The sequence below is a fragment of the Bubalus bubalis genome, chromosome 17, assembly GCF_019923935.1.
Source record: "Bubalus bubalis isolate 160015118507 breed Murrah chromosome 17, NDDB_SH_1, whole genome shotgun sequence".
In the NCBI taxonomy this organism is placed as follows: Eukaryota; Metazoa; Chordata; class Mammalia; order Artiodactyla; family Bovidae; genus Bubalus; species Bubalus bubalis.
The window spans coordinates 12,366,112-12,387,809 of NC_059173.1; the positions used below are offsets into that span (position 1 = coordinate 12,366,112).

At 49.9% G+C, this 21,698-nt stretch overlaps 1 protein-coding gene across 2 annotated transcripts in view; it reads right to left on the reverse strand.

Moving 5' to 3' along the window:
* Positions 1-21,698, reverse strand: part of TBX5 (T-box transcription factor 5) — a 53,570-nt gene that overhangs the window by 30,562 nt on the left and 1,310 nt on the right. Inside the window, exons 1-7 of one of the 2 annotated variants that reach the window (XM_006053036.4) lie at positions 20,597-20,987; positions 18,717-18,901; positions 16,942-17,036; positions 14,685-14,804; positions 13,699-13,846; positions 9,702-9,854; positions 1,117-1,208 (exon numbers count right to left, since the gene is read on the reverse strand). In XM_006053036.4, coding sequence (XP_006053098.1) covers positions 1,117-1,208; positions 9,702-9,854; positions 13,699-13,846; positions 14,685-14,804; positions 16,942-17,036; positions 18,717-18,863 — 755 coding nt within the window. In that variant the 5' untranslated portion in view covers positions 18,864-18,901; positions 20,597-20,987. Of the gene's footprint in view, positions 1-1,116; positions 1,209-9,701; positions 9,855-13,698; positions 13,847-14,684; positions 14,805-16,941; positions 17,037-18,716; positions 18,902-20,596; positions 20,988-21,698 lie in introns of those variants that run through there. The other variant, XM_006053037.4, reaches the window with a different exon arrangement.

Consider the following 21,698-nt stretch of genomic DNA (forward strand, 5'->3'; position numbering starts at 1 on the left):
TGAAAAAGATTTCTACAGCATGTGATTTCCAAACCCAACGTTTAAACCACAAAGCTGTGGGACCTTTCTCTCCTTCTTCATGGGTCTCTTGTCCTCCTTTGAATGAGTACATGTGTCCATCTGCCCAACTCTCCCTTTTTGGGTTTTCCAGAAAGGATAAGGATAAGCTTCCTAAATGACCTCATTTTATTTTGAAATGCTAAACCCACCAAAATGGGAAGAAAAAAACAACATTTCTTGGTCAAAAGGATCAAAATGTATTTCGAATTCTCTTGCCATATGGTAAGTTATTTTGGAACTCTACCAAGAGAATATTCGACAAAACTGGCAATGCTTGTACAATCGTTTCAAATCAGACCGAATTCCCACTATGTGCATTTGCCACAGCCCCTCCTATTCATCATATCAGCGACCAAGACCACAGGATATGTAAAAAGACCAAACAATTTTTATCACCAGCTTCTAATCCACCATCCCCGCCCCATGCCTGGGAGGCCACGTGGTGTCAAGTTTGTATATCACCCCACAGAAATCAAGCCATTAACTCCCCTTTCATTTACCAAGAGCTGTTGCCAAAAGAAAATCATTCATCGGCGGTGACTTATGGGAAGAAAGAGAGAGGGGACTTCACTAGAGAGGAAGACAGCAGAGAAAGAGGAGAAAATTGTAGCTTTTGCTCCGTGGGTTGATGCAAACGGTCAAGTTCCCTCATACACAGTCTTCCCCAAATCTACACGCTCCAGAGCGTCTGATAGAGGAGACCACATGAAGGGTTTGGTTTACGCCGTAAAAATACCGCCTGCAACGCAGAAGCTGCAGGAGACACAGGTTCAACCCCTGGGTCAGGAAGATCCCTTGGAGAAGGGCACGGCAACCCACGCCAGTATTCTTGCCTGGAGAATCCCATGGACAGAGATGCCTGGTGGCTGACAGTGAAGTGACTTAGCATGCACTTGTGCTCATGAAGGGTTTCAGAAAGTGGGATTCCAGAGGCTCTTTCTCATTTCTCTCTATGGCAACAGGGCCCCATTTCTCTGTGCCTGGTCTTCTGGGGCTGCTGGCTATTGAAGGGCAAGGGATGCAGAGAGCAGGGAGCCGAGGATCCCACTTTATTACCTTTGCATTCTCGACATTCTGTGTAGCTCCATGTCATCGCTGCCCCGGAATCCTTTGGCGAAGGGATTATTCTCAATCTTTAACTGGGTGATCTGTAGGAAGCACAGAGAGGGAGTTCCTTGTTCACTTGGTTGCTATAAAACCGCCTGGTGACCCGGCTAATGATAAATATCATGGAAACACAGTCTCTGGCAACCCAAAGAAGCAAATTAAGCCCGTCACATCAACGGGACCCACCACTGCATTCAAAAGGAGGCTCTGAAAAATGTCCTAGATCAGACTGTCTATAAAAGGGGGGACAAAAACCTGGTTTCAGTTTGCCCACTAATTGGAGTCATACTCTGCATCATTCCAGCTGGATTGGCATTTTTGTCTCAATCATAGCATTTTGTGTTTCAAACACAATGCAGTCCTCAACACTTGGTCCTCCACCCCCTTGGAAAATTATACCATGTTGACACGATGTCAGTTTCCTGCAGCATGGCAATCTCCATTGGGAAGGACTTGATTATTGCTCTCGAAATCCTACTATGCCTCATTTCACATTCATTTCATAGTTTTCACAGAGTTTGCTAGTTCCAGTGAAAAGGAGGGTGTCTAATTAAATAAAGACCAACATATAGAATTATAATATACACAAGAGCTACCTAACAGCTCCAAACCTCTTTAATTATATAAGGAAGAAAGAATCCTCTTCTGGGAAATTTTTGTTGCCATGTCTAAAACTCAGTGATAGAACGGGGTCTTTTGGTTCAAGGTCCATCACACATATTCTTGAAATCATCAACATATTCTGTTAGCATGAATGTATAGTAGCAGATCTAGGTAAAAGAGTACATCCCTATGAAGTTTGCCAGAAGTATGTCCCAAAAACTGTGTGTGAATTGAATTTTTATATATCAGATCGCTTTACAGACACCAAGGCAGTGTTCATCAGAGGTCATGCAAAAATCACTTCATCATCATTATTATACCTATATAGCCTTGGTCTACTAATCTGCTTAATATTTTTATTAAATCAAACCACTTTTTTTACTTCTTAGTATTTTGTTTGTTGTTGTTTAGTCACTAAGTCGTGTCCGACTCTTCTGCAACCCCAAGGACTGTAGCCCACCAGGCTCCCCTGCCCATGGGATTTTCTCAGACAAGAATACTAGAGTGGGTTGTCATTTCCTTCTCCAGGGATCAAACCCACATGTCTTGCATTGACAGATGGATTCTTTACCACTGAGCCACCAGGGAAGCCCAGTATTCTGTTTATTTTCAATTTAACTACTGAATTATAATTACTGATTAAAATTTAAGGTAGTCATAATTATGTTCTGTTTTTACTGTCTTTTATTTATTCTTTCATAGTTTTGGTCTTACTCAGATTGATTATTTGTATTATTTCATTCTTCTTCCTCTACTGGCTTCTTACTGATTCTCTTCTTTTAAAACTTTTTATTTTGTATTTGAGTATCGCCAATTAACAATGTTGTGGTCGTTTCAGGTGACCAGAGAAGGCACTCAGCCATAAAATACACATGTGCCCATTCTCCCCCAGGCTCCCCTCCCATCCAGGCTGCCATGTAACATTGAGCGGAGCTCCCTGTGCTCTACAGTAGGTCCCTGTTGTTATCCATTTAAATAGACCACTGTGTACGTGTCCAAAATCAACCACTTTTTATTTAAATCTATTTTATAAATATACTACATCACTTTTCTATATGTCAAAGTGGAAACACTTGCAAGTCAATACAAAGATAACAAGTGTATCAAATTCTCTCTACTGGTACCCCTAGAAAGTTCCAAACCGAAGGCCAGCCTTCCCTTTGTTGCAAAGGAAAATCCGACACTTTTACAGAAGTATTTAACATAAACCAGTACCGAAGTAAGTCTCCCTTTCTGTAGTAGATGAATAGAAAGATAGTTAGAACAAGAACAGATTTTTTTCCTATGGTTCCATCATCTTCAGATCCGCACAGAGCCATCTTTTCTACCCCCCAGTAACATCTTTACAGACTTCGAGAAACCAAGAAGTTGCTTTGAGAAACTAGGCATAATTAATGAATGTACAGATTTGTCCATTTGGGGGCAAGAACATTCTGTTTTCTGCTAGACATGGTCTTATAGCATTTCCTTCTAACCCCAGGACTCTGTCATGAATAAAAAATTACTATATATGAGTCTGTGTGCTCACAATAAAAATATATATAAACTTAACATTTTTTAATGTTATGTGATTCCAACGGTATGACATTTTGGAAAAGGCAAAACTAGGGAAATAGCAGAAAGAGTAGCAGTTGCCAGGGGTTAGGAGGAAGGGGAAAATGAACAAGAGACGCATAGAGGATTTTTAGGGCAATGAAATGATTTCCGTGGGATACATCACGGTGAAGACGTGTCATTACACATTTGTCTAAACCCACAGAATCTAGAGAATTACAGAATCTAGAGAATTCCCTGGTGGTCCAGGGGTTAGGACTTGGAGCTTCCACTGCAGGAGACACAGGTGTGATCCCTGGTCAGGGAAGTAAGGTCCCATGAGTTGCATGGCACAACCGAAAAATAAAACAAAAAAAACCCACAATCTACAACACCAAGAGTGAACTCAAAGGCAAACTACAGAACCTGGGTGATGATGCGTCGATGCAGGTTCATCAGTGGTATCATGTGTCCCACTCTGAGGGTGGGGGTGGGGGGATGCTGTTAGTAGGGGAGGTTGGACATGGTGGGGGGAAGCGGACAGAGGTTATACAAGGCTCTGCTTCCCACTCAGCTTTACTATGAACCTGAAACTGTTCCAAAAAAACAAAATCAACTTTAAAACTTTTAAACTACGTGTGGGGATGTCCATGTATACACATTCCCTTCTCCTTTTTTTTTTTTTTAACATGGTAACCCATTTCTGCAACTTTCTGACTTCGAATCAACTCTTCAGAGTATATAGAAACATCTGTAAAACCTCTGTGGAAAACAGAAGAGACTGGCACAACACTGTAAATCAACTTTATCTCGATAAAAAAAATTTTTTTTAAATACAAAGTCTCTTTGGATAACAATCTTGAACATGTGCACTCCTCAACTCAGCCCCATCACCTAGCGGGGGTTTCTTTCTCACACCAGTTTTATGACAGCAAAATGCAACCATAAAACCATAAAGCATTTTTAATGGTGAGGGGTGGGAGGGAGAGATTCTCAAAATGTTGAGTAAAAATTAGATCATTTTTAAAAAGGGTGGAGGGAACCCTTATCCCGATTTTTATGCCCCTCACCCACCCATCGGAGACAGAAGCCAGCTCCTGAAAATACTGAGAACAATAAGACAATAGGGGTGGGGCAACTGGGCTGAATTAATGCCTATTCCATGACATCGCTATTCCACACAAAAAATTACCCAGAGCAAAAAAAGAAAAGGGTGGGTTTTGGTACTTTATCAGCAAAAATCTTTTGCTCAAAAAAACTTCTGCTCGAAGTAAGCTTAGGTGCAGGTGAAAATGCCTATCTTATTTCATACTAGTCCTCTCATTTACCATAACCCTGTCTATGAAATCCCTTGCACCTCAAACAGAATTCAAACAGAAAAAGAATTCTTGTTCTTATACCATACCTCCCAAAAATATGCTGTCAGAGATGCGCACAATTGGTGAGACATACACGGAGATGTGTGGATCTTACCTATCTACCTTGCTCTGTAGATTTGAGGATAGATGGCTATGGTTGCAAGAATTACCCCTGAGAAATCTTAACATGTAAGCTTAGGGGCTGGTGAAAATGTCTATCTTGTTTCATACTAGTCCCCTCATTTACCATAACTCTGTCTATGAAATTCCCTTCCTAACGTGGAGCTAGTCACTCACAGGCACACAAACCCATACACCTGGATGTCTGAGTTCTACCCAAAGGCTCCACTGAAACTGATTTCCATGCGTCATACAAATGTACTCCCTCCAAAATCAGCATAAAACCGGATATCCGGGGGAGGGGCCTGATCGGGAGAAAAACAAATATAAATGCCAGGTCCAACCACTGAGACAGAGGTTGTAAAAATTAATGAGAATAATTGTTGTGAATTCTCGCTTTTGGGGAAAAAAAAAATAAAAATAAAAAATCCTCGCGAGGGCCAAAAATCTTAATTATGTCTCTCTATTAGGGGTTCATTTCCTGGTCCCGACCAGAGAGCTCATACCTCATAAATACAGGCTCCATACACAATGATTTAAACAGGAGGAAAATGCCTTTTAATGGCAAAGTAAGTTAATATTGAAGGGAGAGACATGCTTGCATACAAAGCCATTGTTGCCTAAGCGGGGAAATGAAATGCCCATGTGACCTTTTTTTTAACACCTAAATATTTCTAGGGATTGCCCTGGGAGCGCTGCCAACTGCAGCGTAAACCTTACAAAAACCTGTTTCACAGAGTGAGCGTCGCTGGGGAAGACTCGAGTGTTTAAATATCTTTTTCAAGCTGTCAACCATCTGGGGAAATAACCCCCAAATCCAGCTTGGGATCACAGCTGGGCTCAGGAAGTATGCCGTGTCATTAGGAACCCCATGGTATACAGGCGTGTGATGGCAGTGTAAGAAATGAGGCCTGCCACAGACCTGCCTCCACCTGGTACCTGCATGCAAAGACCAGTCTGGAGGCACTAAGCCCTTTGGGACAAAACTTGGTGGCTCGCATTTTTCCAACCGACTCGATGGACATGCATTTGAGCAAACTCCAGGGGCTAGTGAAGGACAGAGGAGCCTGGCGTGCTGCGGTCCATGGGGTCGCAAAAAGTCGGACAGGACTTTGCCATTGAACAACCACATTTTTCCAAACTGTCCTGGCAATTCAATCACATAGCCTGCTTTTCTTTCCAAAGCATAATGCCAGGCAAACTGTCCTTGGACTGACAGAACAATCAGGAAATGAGCCAATTAGACCACAAAGTAGTTGTAGTTATGTTTCAACCACAGTAATAAGAGCTTATTTAAAAATCTCAGCTTTTCAGATTCTAAAATAGGATAGGCAAAGAGTTTTCCAGAACCTGTGTTTTGGATGGAGTTGCCCTGTTACTGTTAACTGATCAGTTATGAAGTCGATCATGACTCATCACTAACAACCTGTGCTGACTCTGTACCCGGGCTCTGCGTGACTACACGTTCCATGGATTAGCTTATTTTAATCCCCACCATGATAATAACCAAAAAAAAAAAAAAAACCTCTTCATATTCCCATTTTACAGATGGGGAAAACTGAGTTAAATAATTTGCCCAAGTCAGATAGATTTGAACCCAAGCATCTACCGCCAGATTGTGGCACTAACACACGAGGATGAGGAACAGCCCAGGTGGCTTTTACCCACAAAGCCAAGAGTCTCAACACCCTATCCAGGTGGGGCAATAAAGTGACAAAACAGAGCCCACAAATCACAGTCAACCCAACTGCCCCGCTTATTTCAGTCACACATCATATATCCACGTGGGGAATGTCTGCAGGGGCCTGAATGCAACTGGAAAAATACACTGCTTTAGACTTCCTCCTGACAAAGAAAATAGGTGTTATCGGTACTTGATAACTAAAAAGTGGAGAAAACCTCATGCGGGAGAGAGTGCTTGAAAGTCATCTCCTTGAGTGCTTGAAATCCTTCTTATGGATGCCAGGATGGCTCAAAAAAAAAAAAAATCCCCTGTATGTACAGCTCAGCCTGGCTTCTTGGCTCAACCAATGAAGAAAATCAGTAATTCCTGTGTGATCCTCAAATACACCTATATTCATCACTCAGCTGATCACGGTCCTTATTTCATGACATTAAGTCAAAGTGTGATGCTGTACACCTGAAACTCATACAGTATGTGTGTCAATTATATCCCAATAAAACTGGAAGAAAAAGCCAGCAAAAAAAAAAAAAAAAAACCACATATATTCAAATGCATCTTTGGGAACTCACGTTTTGGGACCCATGAGCATTTAGATACACAATCTCCTAGATTGTGTTCAAAACTTACACGTACACACCCCATTGGACAGGCACTCCACACACATAGATGAGCAAATATATGCATTGAAGAAGACCTTTAAATAAAATAAAATCTAAAGGGTGTTGAGTGTGTTCACAAGTAAGTACAGTGACAGTTTCATGGACATACACATATGCCAAACAGCTAATTGAATACTTCAAATAGTGTGGTTTATCATATGACAGTTACGCCTCAACAAAGCTATAAACACAGAAAGACTGTGTGGTCCCCCAAATCTACCCATTCCTGAGGAATCCCTAAGATCTTTGCTATTAATATATAAAGCTTGGGGATTTCTCCCAAAGGACCTGAACACTCATGTGTTTCTTTACCAGGCCGCTTTCATAAGTCTATCACTTCCTGTCCCCTCTCTCTGGATGAACCTGGGTTTTCCTGGCAAGAAAAAAAAAGATTCGACATATTTTTGGACCCTGTGTCAAGACAAGGAAGCTCTAAGCACACACACACACACACACACACACACACATACACACACACACACACACACACACACACACACATATGGGGAACTGAGCGTTCTGGTTGCTATTTTTTTCATTTTTTTCCCCTGTAGCCGTCACCACAAAGTTAAACATAGGTTTACAGCAGCCATAGAGGAAACAGGTTTCTAGCAGCCAGACTCAAATTAGCCTGTAACAGCATAGCAACTTTCAGGGCACTTGACCCTACCGTTTTTTTTCTCTTATTGGTTAAAGTGGGTAGAAATTTTTTAAAAATAATAACATAAAAAGTCCTTCTTTTCCCTTAAAAAGTAATCACATTTAGGGGATAGGAGGGAGTGCGTTTTCTGCTGAAAGGAAGCTTGCCCAAGGCCTGGGATCCCAAACAGGCCATGTGGCCTGCAAGGGACCATCCATCACAGCTTGGCTTGGTCACTGACAATCTGAATTTGGAGATTACCCACAGCATTTCGTAACTGCCCTGGCTTCCTTAGGGGTGGGGATTAGCCGACACACAGCCTGCATGAAATGACCTTCAAGGGGTGACTGGAGGCTTTAGGGTGCTAAGCCCATCTCTCACTCTAACCTGGCCTCTCCAGCCTGGCTCCACAGCCTCTGCAGCCTCCCCCCACCCCACTTTTCTCTTGCAGATGGGGGAGAGGTGGGCACTATAGAGGGGGAGGGCACCCTAGCTCCCTGTCCACCTCCGTAAGTCATCCACATGACCCGCCCTCACTGATCTCATGTGGACCCCCTCACCACTTTCCCCTCCCACAGCCCCTAACCCCAAATCACTTCACAATATTCCTAAGAGTCTACCACCCCAGAGGGGGGCAGCGATGCCTCCCCAGCCCCAATATTTTGCCTTTCCCGCTTCCAGATCTTTCCATATCGAGGTTTAGGAATCATTCAGTGCTGCCCTCCCCACACCAATAATATCCAGGCCAATAAGATGAATCCATGGGCCCTGGTGGCTCAGACGGTAAAGCGTCTGCCTACAATGTGGGAGACCCGGGTTCCATCCCTGGGTCAGGAAGATCCCCTGGAGAAGGAAATGGCACCCCACTCCAGTATTCTTGCCTGGAAAATCCCATGGACTGAGGAGCTTGGTTGGCTACTGTCCATGGGGTCGCAAAGAGTCGGACACGACTGCACGACTTCACTATCGCTATCACTATGGGCACTTGGGTTTCTAAAGAACAGACATGAACCACGACAAGTCAAGATGAGCCCTTTCTCCCAAGCAAGATCTCTACCCCCTGACCTGCAGTTAGGGAGGCATCTTATTCTAGCATCCCTGTCAAGCTTTGAAGGACCAAACTGGGGCCTGAATTTCAAACAGCGTGGGGGTCTGACAGTGACACAACCCATCTGCGACATCCCACCTCCACACAACACTGCAGCCACCAGAAACAATGAGCTGGCCTTGTGCACATCTCCCCACACCAGGCTGTGTCCTGGCAGGACCTTATTTAAGTCCCCAGAGCTTCGATTCAGGCAGCTGGTGACACAAGTTTCTCAGTTTTTGCTTTTCTTTTAGCAATGCCAGTCTTGCTTGAGTATGTACTTTGGGGTCAGTCATTACTGAAACAAGTAAGAAAGCATCTGGGAAGATCCAAGCTCAAGGTTTCCAGCAACTCAGCCACCTCCCCTGATGGGAGCTGAAATGCATCCAAAAGGCAAGAGTAGAGGAGGAAAGGACACCGACACACCACCCCCACACACACAGAAAAGGTGGCCCCAGGCAGGGTGGCACCAGGTTCCCCACCCAAGGGCACCAAGCCCATCAATGAGGGGACCTTTCTTTTCACTGATCTTTCCACCACTGCAGGCGGATGACTTCTTGTTGCATTTGAGGATAAGTGTTGATACCAGGTGGTCAGCTATGGTTTGACAATTTCAATCTAGTGTGTGGGAGTATGGCTTTCAAGCCAAGCCTGTGAATACAGTACACACAGCTGCAATCCTTAGGCTGCAGCTCTGTTCCTGCCTCAGCCCCCTGGACAGAAGTTGATGCCCACTGTAGGGTGGAATAAAGGTGCCCATAAGGCTTAAGGTTTTAGCAGAAGCCCCCTGCAGATTCATGCAAACAAGCAAGTGACCCCAGGCCTGCTGGTTCCTGGGTCCTGGGCTTACCTTGTGGTTCTGGTAGGAAGTCACCGCAATAAACGCCGTCTCAGGAAAGACGTGGGTACAGAATGCGGTGTTTTTTGAGCCAAATCCATTATTTTCATCTGCTTTCACGATGTGTAATCTTGGCTGGTATTTGTGCATGGAATTTAGAATAATCTAAAAATAATAAAGAAAATGAGATGGTAAGAAAAATCAAACCCCCTTTGTTTCCATAAAACCCCACTCTCCACCCCAAAGTTACGTTCCTTATATAGACTCTCAAAAAAAGGTCTGATTTTTTTTCACTCCTGTTTTTGAAAAGAAGCCAGTGACTTCATTAAAAAGAAACATTTCAAAAATGACAATTTCCATCTGAAAAAGCCACAGTAATATTCCAGGAATCTACCAAAAGCACACGGGGTAGTAAATCAGAATTCTTAATAAAGTTTGCTTAATAAATTAACTCTCTACATAGGGCACTTCCCGCCCCCTCCATGTGAGTGAAGCAAGTTTGGGGAATTGGTGCCCCCAAGGAAGTCTGGGCAGTAATTTTTGAATGAAAGGAGTGCAGAAACAAATAAACATACATACAAATAACCACCCCTTCTCTCCCCCCGCCCCTCAAAAAAAGTTCAAAGAGATGCAGAAGAGACCAAGCATTTGCAGAACTGAAGGAAAAATCACGGGCTTGGTCCTTTGTTTGGATAATGTGCAAAGGGGAGTCAATGAAGAAGAGAGGAAAGTGGTGGGGGAGGGTGTGAGATGGGGGGAGAAAGAGCCCCGCCTAACACCAAACAGGGGCCTGGGTGGCCTCAAGAGTCCCTTCCTCCAATTTTACATTTCAGGATCCACCACTGGAATTATCTCCAGATTTGGCCCTAAACAGAACTGGGGCATCCTACTTCATGGGCAATATTTTTCTCCTTCTTTTCTACCTTCTCCATGTTTGGGGAGGGGGTCTCAGGGGCCAGTGGGGTCTCCCTGTTGCCGCTGTACTATGATTACAACCTCCACAGTAAAGACCAAGACGGGTCTGCAGGCACCACTCTCTCTCTCTGGAGCAGGACCAACCAGAGAAGACGAGCATCCTCACTAATAAAACCGAATGTGTTGTCTGGTTGACGCCTTGCAGTTTGCAGCCGCCGGGAGGCTGGTAACGCTAATGTTTGTCAAAACGTTCTAGAGCTATACCACCGAATGTGCTAACTGCCGCGTTTCCTGAGCTGAAAAATCTGGCCTGGTTTTTCCCCAGGATCGCGACACTGAGCGGCAGAGGGAGTCTCAGTGTCTTTGATTATTTGCATGGATGACCCTGGGGCAGGGTCCTTGGGCCAACCCTTGAGATCGGCCAGGAGGAGGGGGAGGGGAGCACGGCCCGACCCGGCCGGGGGAGGGGCACGAAAAGCTCGGGACCCCGCGGCTCCCCGACCCCCGGGCCGCGCGGCTCTAATCTCCGGCCGCCGCGGCCCGGCCGCCTCCCCGGCCGATAGCGACGCCGGCCCGGGCGGCGTGGCGACAGAGAGACGCAGCGGGGCCCCGCGGGCCGCCGCAGCCCCCGGCCGGCGCGGCCATCGTCCCGGCTTAGCCAAATTGCTTTGACGGCCGGGGACAGTGTGGAGACATCAGCGCGAGGGCGATCTAATGGCCCTTAATTTCATTAGGGCGGCTTTGGATTCCGAGTCCGGAGTTTAGGGTGGGAATGCGTGGCAGCTGAGGAGTCCCGAGCCGCTCCTCCGCGGGCTCGGAAAGACCTGCAACTCGCATGGGCGCCCGGTGTTCGGGCGCGGGGCTGTGCGCGCGCCTTCCCTAGGGGTCTACCCCAGCGCGACCCCAAAGGCACACCCAAGTCCCCAGAGGGAAAGCTAAGGAGCCCAGACCAAGGATTCACGGAGGCCCCCCACCAAGGGCTCCTAGCCTCCAGAAGAATGCGGTCCCGGGAAGATGCAGGCGGGTCCTTTACAAAATGGTCCTCTCTCTCTCTGTTGCTTAACCTAAAGCCTCGCTTCAGCATGCTTTCCCAAACCTAACAGCCCACGCGCCAACCCCCACGCAAGCTGGAGAGTACACCTGGCTTGGATGCACCACTAGCTGGACCCTGCCGGCAAAATACCCCGTTTAAACGCAAAGGAGGCCCCAGTATTTTGCCCAGAAAATACCCACTCTGCCCCTTTGCGATCTCTTCCTACGGTGTAGAAAGGGAATGAACCTTCTTCCTTCTCTCTGCTCTGCCGGAGTGGCCAGTCCGGTCTCACACCAACCACATGTAGAGCGGAACTGAAGACATCAGTGAAGAACCTGTGGTCCCCTTCCACCACTGGACCCTGTGGGCTCAGGGCATTAGCCCTAAGGCCTTAGGAACCTGATTTTTCATTTGAACCTTCACAAACCCTCCTCCCTCCTAACCAAATGCATCTGCACCCAGGGCCCTCATGTCCCCAAACTGGGGATCATGTGTTTGTTGATCTTCTCTCTAAACAGACAGTGGCAGGACCTGGATCGCTTCTGGAATTAGACCTAGCCTCACATCCTCCTTTGCAAATACAAGCTGTGTGACCTCAGGCAGGTCATCTCCCCTCCCGCGAGCTCCCAGTTATAAATGCTGTATTTCCATCCTCTTCTCTAAGCTGCTCTGAGGGTCAAATGCCCTGAGATGGTCCACCCCACTCATTTGGTGGAATCAGCAAACTAAAGTTTCTGAACTCTGAATTCAAAGATTGTGTTCTGTCCTGGTAATCATGTCCAGTGAAGAGATTTAGGGACGTTTCCCCCAAAATCCATGTTCTGTTGGTTTTTCTTTGGGGAAGAGAGAATGATATCCTATAGAGAATCTGCTAGGAGCTACATATTCTCTTGGAAGGCAGGAGACTACACCCACAATATCTTGCAGTTTCAGGGGGTTCCCCCGGCCCCTGTCTCTTAGGGTCAATCCAGATTCCAGGTGTAAGAGCCTGATCTGGGCTTGCCCACTCTGGGCATGGTGGGAGGAGAGGGAAAAGCTGGAAACTGGAACAAACAGATAAACCCAAGAGTGTCAAGCTCAAAGGGGTTTGGGTACCAGAGTTCGCCTCTGGGGGGTTGGTCTCCCCATCTGTAAAAGAGGAAGCAGAGGGCCTAGGGTCTCCCTTTCATCTAGAACATTCCGATGATAAGAGGATTTGGAAGGAGGTAGGTAAGGCATTGGCTTCCCTGGTGGCTCAGTGGTAAAGAATCCACCAGCCAATTCAGGAGATGTTGGTTCCATCCCTGGGCTGGGAATATCCCCTGGAGAAGGAAATGGCAATCCACTCCAGTATTCTTGCCTGGGAAATCCCATGGCTAGAGGAGCCTGGTGGGCTACAGTCTGTGGGTTCGCAAAGGGCTGAACACAACATAGCGTCTGAACAACAACAACAAAAGGTAAGGTATAAGGCTCCCACTGTGATCCAGCCTTTGTGATCTGTGCTGAGTACCCACCGAGCTAGAGGGCCCATGTTTTCTGCAGAACTGCAACCAGTCCCTAATCACAGATGGGGCTGAACGAACAGGAATTCCAGGCCCGGAGTGAACAGCTTTAGTCACCCCACAACCCCCGTCCCTCAGCAAAAGCAGGTTGGCTGGATGCTGGCATCAGAGATGCAGGGTGAGCCCCAGGCCAGGAGAACCGAGGGACTCAATCACCAGCCAGCCGGGAAAGACACACTCCAGAGTGTGGATTAATGGATAACAGGAAGGATTGCCAGGGGCAGATGTCTGAGCAGGAGAGAGGAGGAGAAAGCCAGGAAGAATTAGAAGGTGTGAGAAATAAGAGAAAAGGAAAAAGGGATGAAAAAGAGGCAAGGAAAGGGAAAAGAAAGAAGGCCAGGTCAAAAAGGTAGAGGGAGAAAAAGGCCAAGGCGTTGAAATGGAGCAAAGAAAAAAGCATGGGTGGGCACAAGGAGCCAGGAAGAGAGAGAAAGTTCTGGAAAAGAGGGAGAGGAGGGGGAAGGTGAGAAAGAGAGGTGTGGACCTGCTGATAAAAGAAAGGACCGCGGGAGGTACTCACATGCCCAAATGGGTCCAGGTGGTTGTTGGTGAGCTTGAGTTTCTGGAAGGAGACGAGCTGCCGCATCCAATGCGCCCCCGTGGCCGGCGAGTCCGGGTGCACGTAGAGGCGGCCCGGCATGGCGGGTTCCGCTTTGCCCGTCACAGACCTAGACCAAGGAGAGGCGCCACCGGCCTAGACTTAGCGCACCGCGGTGCCGGCTGCTTCGCGAGCCGGGCAACGGCTGCTGAATACGAGACAGATCTGGAAACGGCCTGACCCTCAGGTCTTGCTCGGGCACCTACAATGCCAGATGCCCAGAAAGCCTACAGCCGGTGTCCAAGTGAGCGTTCCCCCTGCCCCACACTCGACCAACTGACTGGCTCCTTCGCCTTCCACCTAATTCCTTCCCCAGCACCAAGGGCTCCATCTCGAAGCATCTCAGAACAACTGGCGCATTCTGGAAAGCTTGGATGTGCACAAAAGTCTCGGGGAAAAAAAAATCCTTGCGGGCTTTCCAAAGGGGCTTCGTCTTCAAGCCTCTGCACTCTTGGCAGCTGGGAGAGCAAAGTACCAAAGAATGAACCTCTCCTCTCCTGCCTGTTTAACTCAAATACCCCGGATGGATTTTGCAATTTCATAAAACAGGCATGTTCAAAGCAGGTTAACTCATAAAAAAAATAATAACTGTTAATGGTTTATGCCCCCTAGAAATAGCTCCAACGCTTGGGAACAATACCCCGTGTAAAGATCCACAAACCCTCCAGTCCAGCAACAGACAGCGGCACTTTACTTCCTCTGAGCCTCAGTTTTCCCATCTATAAAATGGGAGCTACTGGCTGCTCTTTCTTTTTCTCAGGGTGAGGTCAGGAGGATGCAGAGCCGTGGGCAGCAAAAACCTCTAGCACACAGTAGGAGCTCAAAACAATGTTTATTGGTTCGGGGAGAGGGAAGTTGGGTTTGCAGGGTCCACCCCGCCCTTCCCACCCTGCTACTGTGTTGCCTACCATTTATTATCTGCGAACTTGTATCTGTGGTCGTCCGCGGGAACGATGTCCATGAGAAGAATGTACTTTGTTTTGGGATTCAGGCCGGTCACCTTCACTTTGTAACTGGGAAACATCCGCCTAGAAGGGGCAGAGGCGGAGAGACAGAGAGAGGAAATTAATCCAAATATTCTGAAGATCGCATCCACAAATTTTTATGAAAAGAATCAACGTATCTTTTAAGAAACGGAGGAGATACGGTGGCCCCTGCTCCGCACTTGCCAAGATCCAGCCCAGGTTTCCCTCCAAGTTATGGGGAGGAGAAAGGTCCAGAGCCGAGCAAGCAAGCTGGGGCTACACCTATCTACCAGAAGAAACAGAAACCAGGAGGAGAGAGCTTCTAGAGACTGGTTTCAAACAGGGCCAGAAAGGGACCCCGCATTTCGAGTCTTGCTAAATGCTCCTTTCAGAGCCAGACACCTACTTTCTTATTCGGGGGCAGGGAAATGCGTATTAGGTTTAAGGGCGGAAAAAAGTGGCCTGCTTCGCCCAGCCAGGTGCTTTGGCCCTTCTGCGCAGAGCTGCACATCACGTGAGCACCCAGGTGGGTGCGCCCTGGGACTGCCCGCGCGTGGGTGCCCACACAAGGTGCGTCCTGGCCCCAGTCCTCTGCCCCCAGGGTATGGCTCAGCGCGTGACCTCTGACACGAATCTCGACCAGGAATTCATTCATAAATGCTTCACCGCTTCTCCAAGGCGCTGGCACTCTAACATGGAGAGTCTAAACGTTTTGCCCCTCCGCGAAGAAATTTGGTTTTGGAAGAAGCTGATCCCTGCGCGAAATCGGGTGCTTGGAAGGAGGTTCCGCAGCCCCGAATGCGCCGTGGCCGCTCCCTCTCCGCGTCCAGGAGCACTCCCAGGTCTCCATCCCGCCTCCGATGGAGGCCGCCCCGAAAGCCTTACCAAGGCCGATCGGGATTCAAGAACCAGTGGCTGGAACCTGGCTCGCCAAGGGATGGCGGGAATTGGTGAGGGAGCCCTCTCCCTCGGGCCTTAGAGCCTCGCCTCGCAGTGTTTATCTGCCCGAGGGAGCGCGCCTGGAGGCGGAGGCGCAGAAGGCTTCGCAGGCCTTTTATAGTTAAATCCCGTCAGCTCAGGCTGGGGAGGGGGAAAGGAGGCCCCGGCCGCTCTTCCCTTCCTCGGCGGCGGAATGGGAAGAGGACTTGAGTTCTTTGGTATAAACAGAACGCGCCTCCTAGTTCACTGGGGCCGAGCAGGGGAGCAGACATTGTTTAATTTCAAATAATAATAAATGTCACTGTTGTCAGTTTATTGCGGGGGGCTTGGGCTGGAGAAGCGGTGGGCGTCTGGAGAGGCGGCTCCATCCGCCCCCTTCACACACTCGGTGGCTCGGGCCTACCGGCTCCTCGGCTTCACACGCCTGCTCCGCGCAGGCCGGGGGCTTTCTGCCTCTAAAGGACGAGGAGGGCCAGTCCAGCATTGCTAGGGCCGCGGCGGGGTGCTCCCCGCGCCGGGACGCATGCCCGCGCGCACCCAGACGCTGGGACACCGAGCAGCACGACCCTCCTACCCCCTCCCCCAGAAGTCTCGCATTTCTAGCTAAAACTCTGCGAGCTTTTAAGAGGAACTCTGGGGGTGAATGTCTTGACGAAACTGCCGTGTTTATCGGTGTCTGTATATAGAGCCCGGCCGAGCCCCGGTTCAGTTTCAAAGGCTTCGCCTCTTTTCTATAAACAATGAAAGAGGTAGCGAACACACTCAACGATTCCGAGGTTTGGCGATCGGGTGCGACCCTGGAACCGCTCCAAGGTCAGGGAGAATGGGAAGGAGGGTCTGGGCGAGGAATCAAGTCTGAGATCCCATGAAACCCAAAGCCCCCCTCTCATCTTTGTGTGTCTCGGCACCTTTCTGTTTTCCCGTGGGCTCTCCCATCTCATCTCTTCTTTCTCTCATTACTGATCCATCCAGAGAGCATGGCCTCCCAAGCTCTGAGTCTTCTTATATAGGAGGTGGAAGAAATGCCCAGTTTCAAGAATCAAATCTTTTAGGTACTTTATTTCCCTTACACTGATGGCGATCTTGGGGGGAATTCGCCATGCCTCTTTAACCACAATAGAGTCAAACAAAATATATTCATATTCCATCTCTGTGTCTCTCCTCTCTTTGTTTCTATTCCCTCCTTTTTCTGATTTCCCACATCTTTCTTCATCTCTACCACAAGCTCCCTGCACCTCCACCACAGAGGAGACCATCTCACCTGCCAGCCTTGGTTATGATCATTTCTGTGCCCACTTCGTGGAATTTCAGCCACAGTTCTCTTTCATGAAGAAACACCTTGATCCCTTCCATGCCCTATAGGAGGAGAGAAAAGTCACACAGAGAAGACCTGGAGACAATGAGCCTTCCCTCCCCACACACCCTGAAAACACAGAGTTTTCTCCTCCTTCCCCTTCAAGCCAGTGGGCTCATAGGCTGAACCACTGCCCCCAGCCCCCAGCCCCCAGCACTGTCTGGGCTCTGGAGCAGCCCCTGCCCAGGAATTTGTGTGTGTGTGCTCTGTCCAGGAAGGTCTTAACCCCATGGTGCAGATCCATCTCATTCTAATGCCACCAACATAAGGCTAGAGAAAAAAAAACCCCAACCATTAGGGCATTCCAGAATGTGCATGGGGAGGATGGGGCTGAGGGGAAAAAAAAAAGAACCAATTACATTTTAGCCAAGAGGCAGCTAAAAGAAAAAGGAAAAGGGAAAAAAAGCCTCAATCTCGAAAAACTCACTCAGGATATTCCAATGTAGGCACCCAGATGTCCACACAAAAACACACAGATGTGCGAATACTGTATATGTGTGTGTTTAATCTCCCTATGGTGGTGCATATATAGACATAGGTGAAATTTAATTTTTTTAAATGTTTATATAATAGGTTGCCACAGTCCCAAACAAAACTTAATTATCAAATCTCAAATATCTCTATGAATATGCCTCCTAGGTCCTCCTCCCATCCAGCTTCATTCACTTCAAGCTGTTTTGATTCTGGGCACAGTGATTTAACATCCCTGATATCAACTACAAGTTTTACAAAACTGATGTATATATATACATATATATATGTCTTCATTTTGCAATAACTTGGAAACATCTAATAGGTAGATTTGTTTTTTCCTGGAAGAAAACCTCTTAAGTTTCTGAAAATGCGTGCTCTCTGCCACGCTACAAATATAGGGGCATATTCCTGAGATAGGAAGGGCAGAGGAGAGAGGCGATGGAAAAGCCAGGAACGCCATCGAAATCCCAAAGAAGGGTTTCAGCTACGTGCAAGTATCTCTCCAGGTCAAGACAACCACTTCCAGCCCTCTGACAACCTATTTAAAAATCATCAAGGTCTACAGAGGACGCCTTGAGCGCCTAGGGCGCCCGGGTGAAGGGCGCAGAGCGAGAGGCGAGACTTCACGCTCGGCTGGGGCCCAGCTTTCAGCCAGGCGAGCCCGCGGCTCCCCGCGCCCTCCCCACCCAGCCCTGCGCGCTCCCCGCCGCCGGCCCGGGCAGCGCCAGTTCTCCAGGCCCCGGACGCCAGACATACGATGCGGCGCGCGGGGCTGGGGCGGCGACGCGGAGGAGGCGGGCGGAGGCGAAGGCTAAGGCAGATCTGAAGAGGGGTCAAGCCATCGCTCATGCCGGCCTGAAGCGGCCGCTGACCCGGCCCTTAATGAGGCGTTCAGACCGAGTTTACACCTCGTGCAGCAGGAAAGGAAGGATCTGGACCCTTGTTCGCTGGCTCCAAAGAGCCGGATCTTTATGACTCCCCCTAACCACTTCCACGGATTCAAAAATCCCATGGCCATAAAAATAGTCGTCACAATACAGCGGATAGAAATACACTGGCATTTGGGGAGGCATGGCAGAGAAGGGTGGAATTGAATGGGGAGAAGAAGAAAAAGGGTAAATATGGGCATTGCCCCCGCTTCCAGCTCCGCCTCAACCCCTGAAAAGAGGGGCTTTGGCTTCTGCAAAGGGCCCCGAGGCCCTTCTTACCTGCTGGGTGAAAGCCGCCTGCGGGGACGACGGGGACTTGCTGGGGGCCCCTAGCGCGCTCTCCGGTTTGGAGTCACAGGGTAGATCCTTGGCGTCTGGTTCCAGGGGTGTGTGAGCCAGGCCAAAGCCCTCGTCTGCGTCGGCCATGGTGATCCCTGGGCCCTGCGACCGCTCGGGGTCCTGCTCTGAGGACGGGAAGGCCAGCGACAGACAGATGAGAGGGGGGCGCAGAGAGAGAAAAAGAGAAGGTTGGAAGCACAGTTCTGGTGACAGGAGGGGGCAGTTACTAGGCTGCCACTCGCGGTTTCCAGCTCCCAGCACCTCCTTCCCCCGCTGAAGGAGGCTGCAGAAGGTCCCGTTATTCTTAGCATTACTATTACTTTATGACCACGCACATCCTCTTGCGAAAGCCCCGCGTCACAGCGGGAGGAGGCAAGGCCCGCATCTCCGCTGCGCAGGCTCCCCCGCGATAAGCGAGCTGCCCGTCAAATTTGTCTGGACTTCTGGAAGAGCCAATAAAGATAAGGCCTGGGTATTTTTGGAAGCCATTGGGTACTAACCCAAAACAAAACAAAACACAAACCTACTGCCCTTCTGAGAATTTTTTCTCTTTGTCAAATTACAGGAGGCCAGCAGAGCCCTGTTGATATAAATTGGCAACAGGAGTATTCCCTGCAGTAGCCCAAATGCCTGAAATAACCCGCCTCTTGCAAAAGATCAAAAACACAGGAGAGGAAAGATCCACAGAAGAGGCCAGGTCCTGAAAATTCACGTTCATCAGTTCCGGGCCTTAAACTTAGAAGTCCTTTAACATTAAGAGTCCTCCCTTTTCCCCCAGTCGTAAGCAACGTGAAAAATAAAAAAGGAGTCAAACAGAAAAGTCGAGAAAGCGGTCGCGCTGCAGTTCGTAAGGAGGCGCGCCCGGGTGCCCGAAGCCAGCACGGGGCCGCCGGCCTTCGGAGCACGTTCCCCTCATTTTTCTCGGCTCTCCAGCCCCAGCCGGGCGTTTTGTCGAGCGGCCTGACTGAGGGGAGCTTCTCCGAGCCTCAGCCGGGCCTGGTTCGCTGGAACTGCAGGCCTAAGCTTGGGGCTGGCGACGCCAAAGCGGTTCCCGGATAAGTCCTGAGCTTCCGGCGTTGAACCCGCCACTGAGATCCGATGCGAGGCACCTAATGGCCCAGGTTTTACAGGCATGTGAGGTCGGAACACGCAAAATAGCAGCTGCAGAACGGTTCAAGCCCTGAGGAGCCTGCCCCATGCTCTGATCGTCTTCCAATCTCTTCTACGTTCCCAAGTAGGGATTTCCTCCCTCAAAACCCGGGAACTCTGGGAAGGAGGCGCAAGAAATGCCGCCCCCAATTTTAGCAGCAGCTCCAGCAAAAGGCTGGATCCCACTCCCCCATCTGCCGTGGCCGGAGACCCAGAAATGGTACGGAGGAGATCGACTTCTAAGCACGATTCCCAAGCCGCCTCCTTCACCACGCCCTTGAGGTTCGGGGGAGGCGGTGATGGGAGCCCCGAAGCCGGCTCACAACAAAAGAAAGCGGTGCTGGCGTCCCCACGTGCGCTCCCCTGCACCCGCCGGCCGCGGGGACAATCCCACCCCGAGCCCTGGCCGAGGTTCCGGAGAGCTGGGGGGCTGGCGGGCCCGAACGAGATGCGGTTTGACAGAAGCAGGCCGCGCGTCCTGCAAACGTCCACGCCTCTCCCCCAGCCTCGGCTCCACGCGCCGGGCAGCTCCGGGCCGCGGAAAATCGCTGGTGAGCCAGGCCCTGCAGAATCCCCGGGCCAGGCTCGAGAGCCGCCTTGCGCGCCTCCCCGAGCCGCCTCGGCAGGCGGGCTCCCTCCCCAGCCTCCCGGGCCATCGGCGGAACGGTTACCTCGCTCGGTGAAGCCGGTGCATTCACCGCATTCCTTCTGACTCCTAGCAGGGAAGCCGGCGGCGAGGCGGGGGCGCGGGCATGGTGGCTCCGGGGTCTACGGGGGAGACTGCTTCCCCGGACTGGCGGCAACCGCTGCCTACAAAGGGAGCACCCACCGCGGGAGCCTCGCCGCAGCGACTGCCCACAATCCAACACACACCTCCTGCGCCGTGCGCTCGCTCTCCCTACAGGCTTCCAAGTTGTCAGGCGCCAGCAGGGCTCTCAAGAACGCCAAAACAGCAGCCTCCCGGAGCACCCCCAATCTCGGTGCCCGGTTCTCCCTTGCACCCCCAGGGAGGGAAAGCTGGGAGACAAGAGGGAGCCTGGGAATGGCTGAAGTCCTTGCTGAGCGCGGCTTCCAGGGTTAAAGTTCCGGAATCCGAGGTAAGAGTCTCTCTCTCTCTCTCTCCCCCTCTCCCCCTCTCAGAAATACAAGCCGACTCAGCTGAGCTCAGTGACGTTGGGCTGCCTTGATGCTTGCAGAGTACTGAAATTGCCTATCCAACTAGCTCCCACTGCACGCTGCCTGCCTCTGTCTGTCTCTTCCTCCCTCCCTCTCTTCCTCCCCCCTCCCTCTCCCATCCCACTCCCTCCCCCAACCACCTTTTCCATTAGATTTCCCGAACACTCAAATCACAACACGAGTCTCAAACCCAGACCTCGAGAGCACCCCCCTCCTCTCCACCCCCTTCCCAACCTCCATCCATCTCGGCTTCTCTGAGCGCGGCTCGGTGGCTGCGAAAAATCCTGCACAAATCATCGCAAACCCGCTCGCCTTCTGCCGGGGTAAATAATCTCGGTGTCGCGGGCGGTGCGGAGAACGGGAGTCTGAACGCACCAGGCGTGCACACACCCGCCGAGAGCCTCCTCTGCAGCCTGGCCCGCGTTCTCTCTCTGCCGCTGACCTCAAGACAGGAGAGCTGCCTGACCTCGCCTGGCCCAGCCTGCCGCCGCTAGCCGCCCTGACATCTCCCCCCTCCCCACTCATCACCCCGACTCTCAGGACTCCGGGGTGAAGGCAGGGTGAAGGTGCGTTGGGATGGGGGCCGAGATCAAAGAT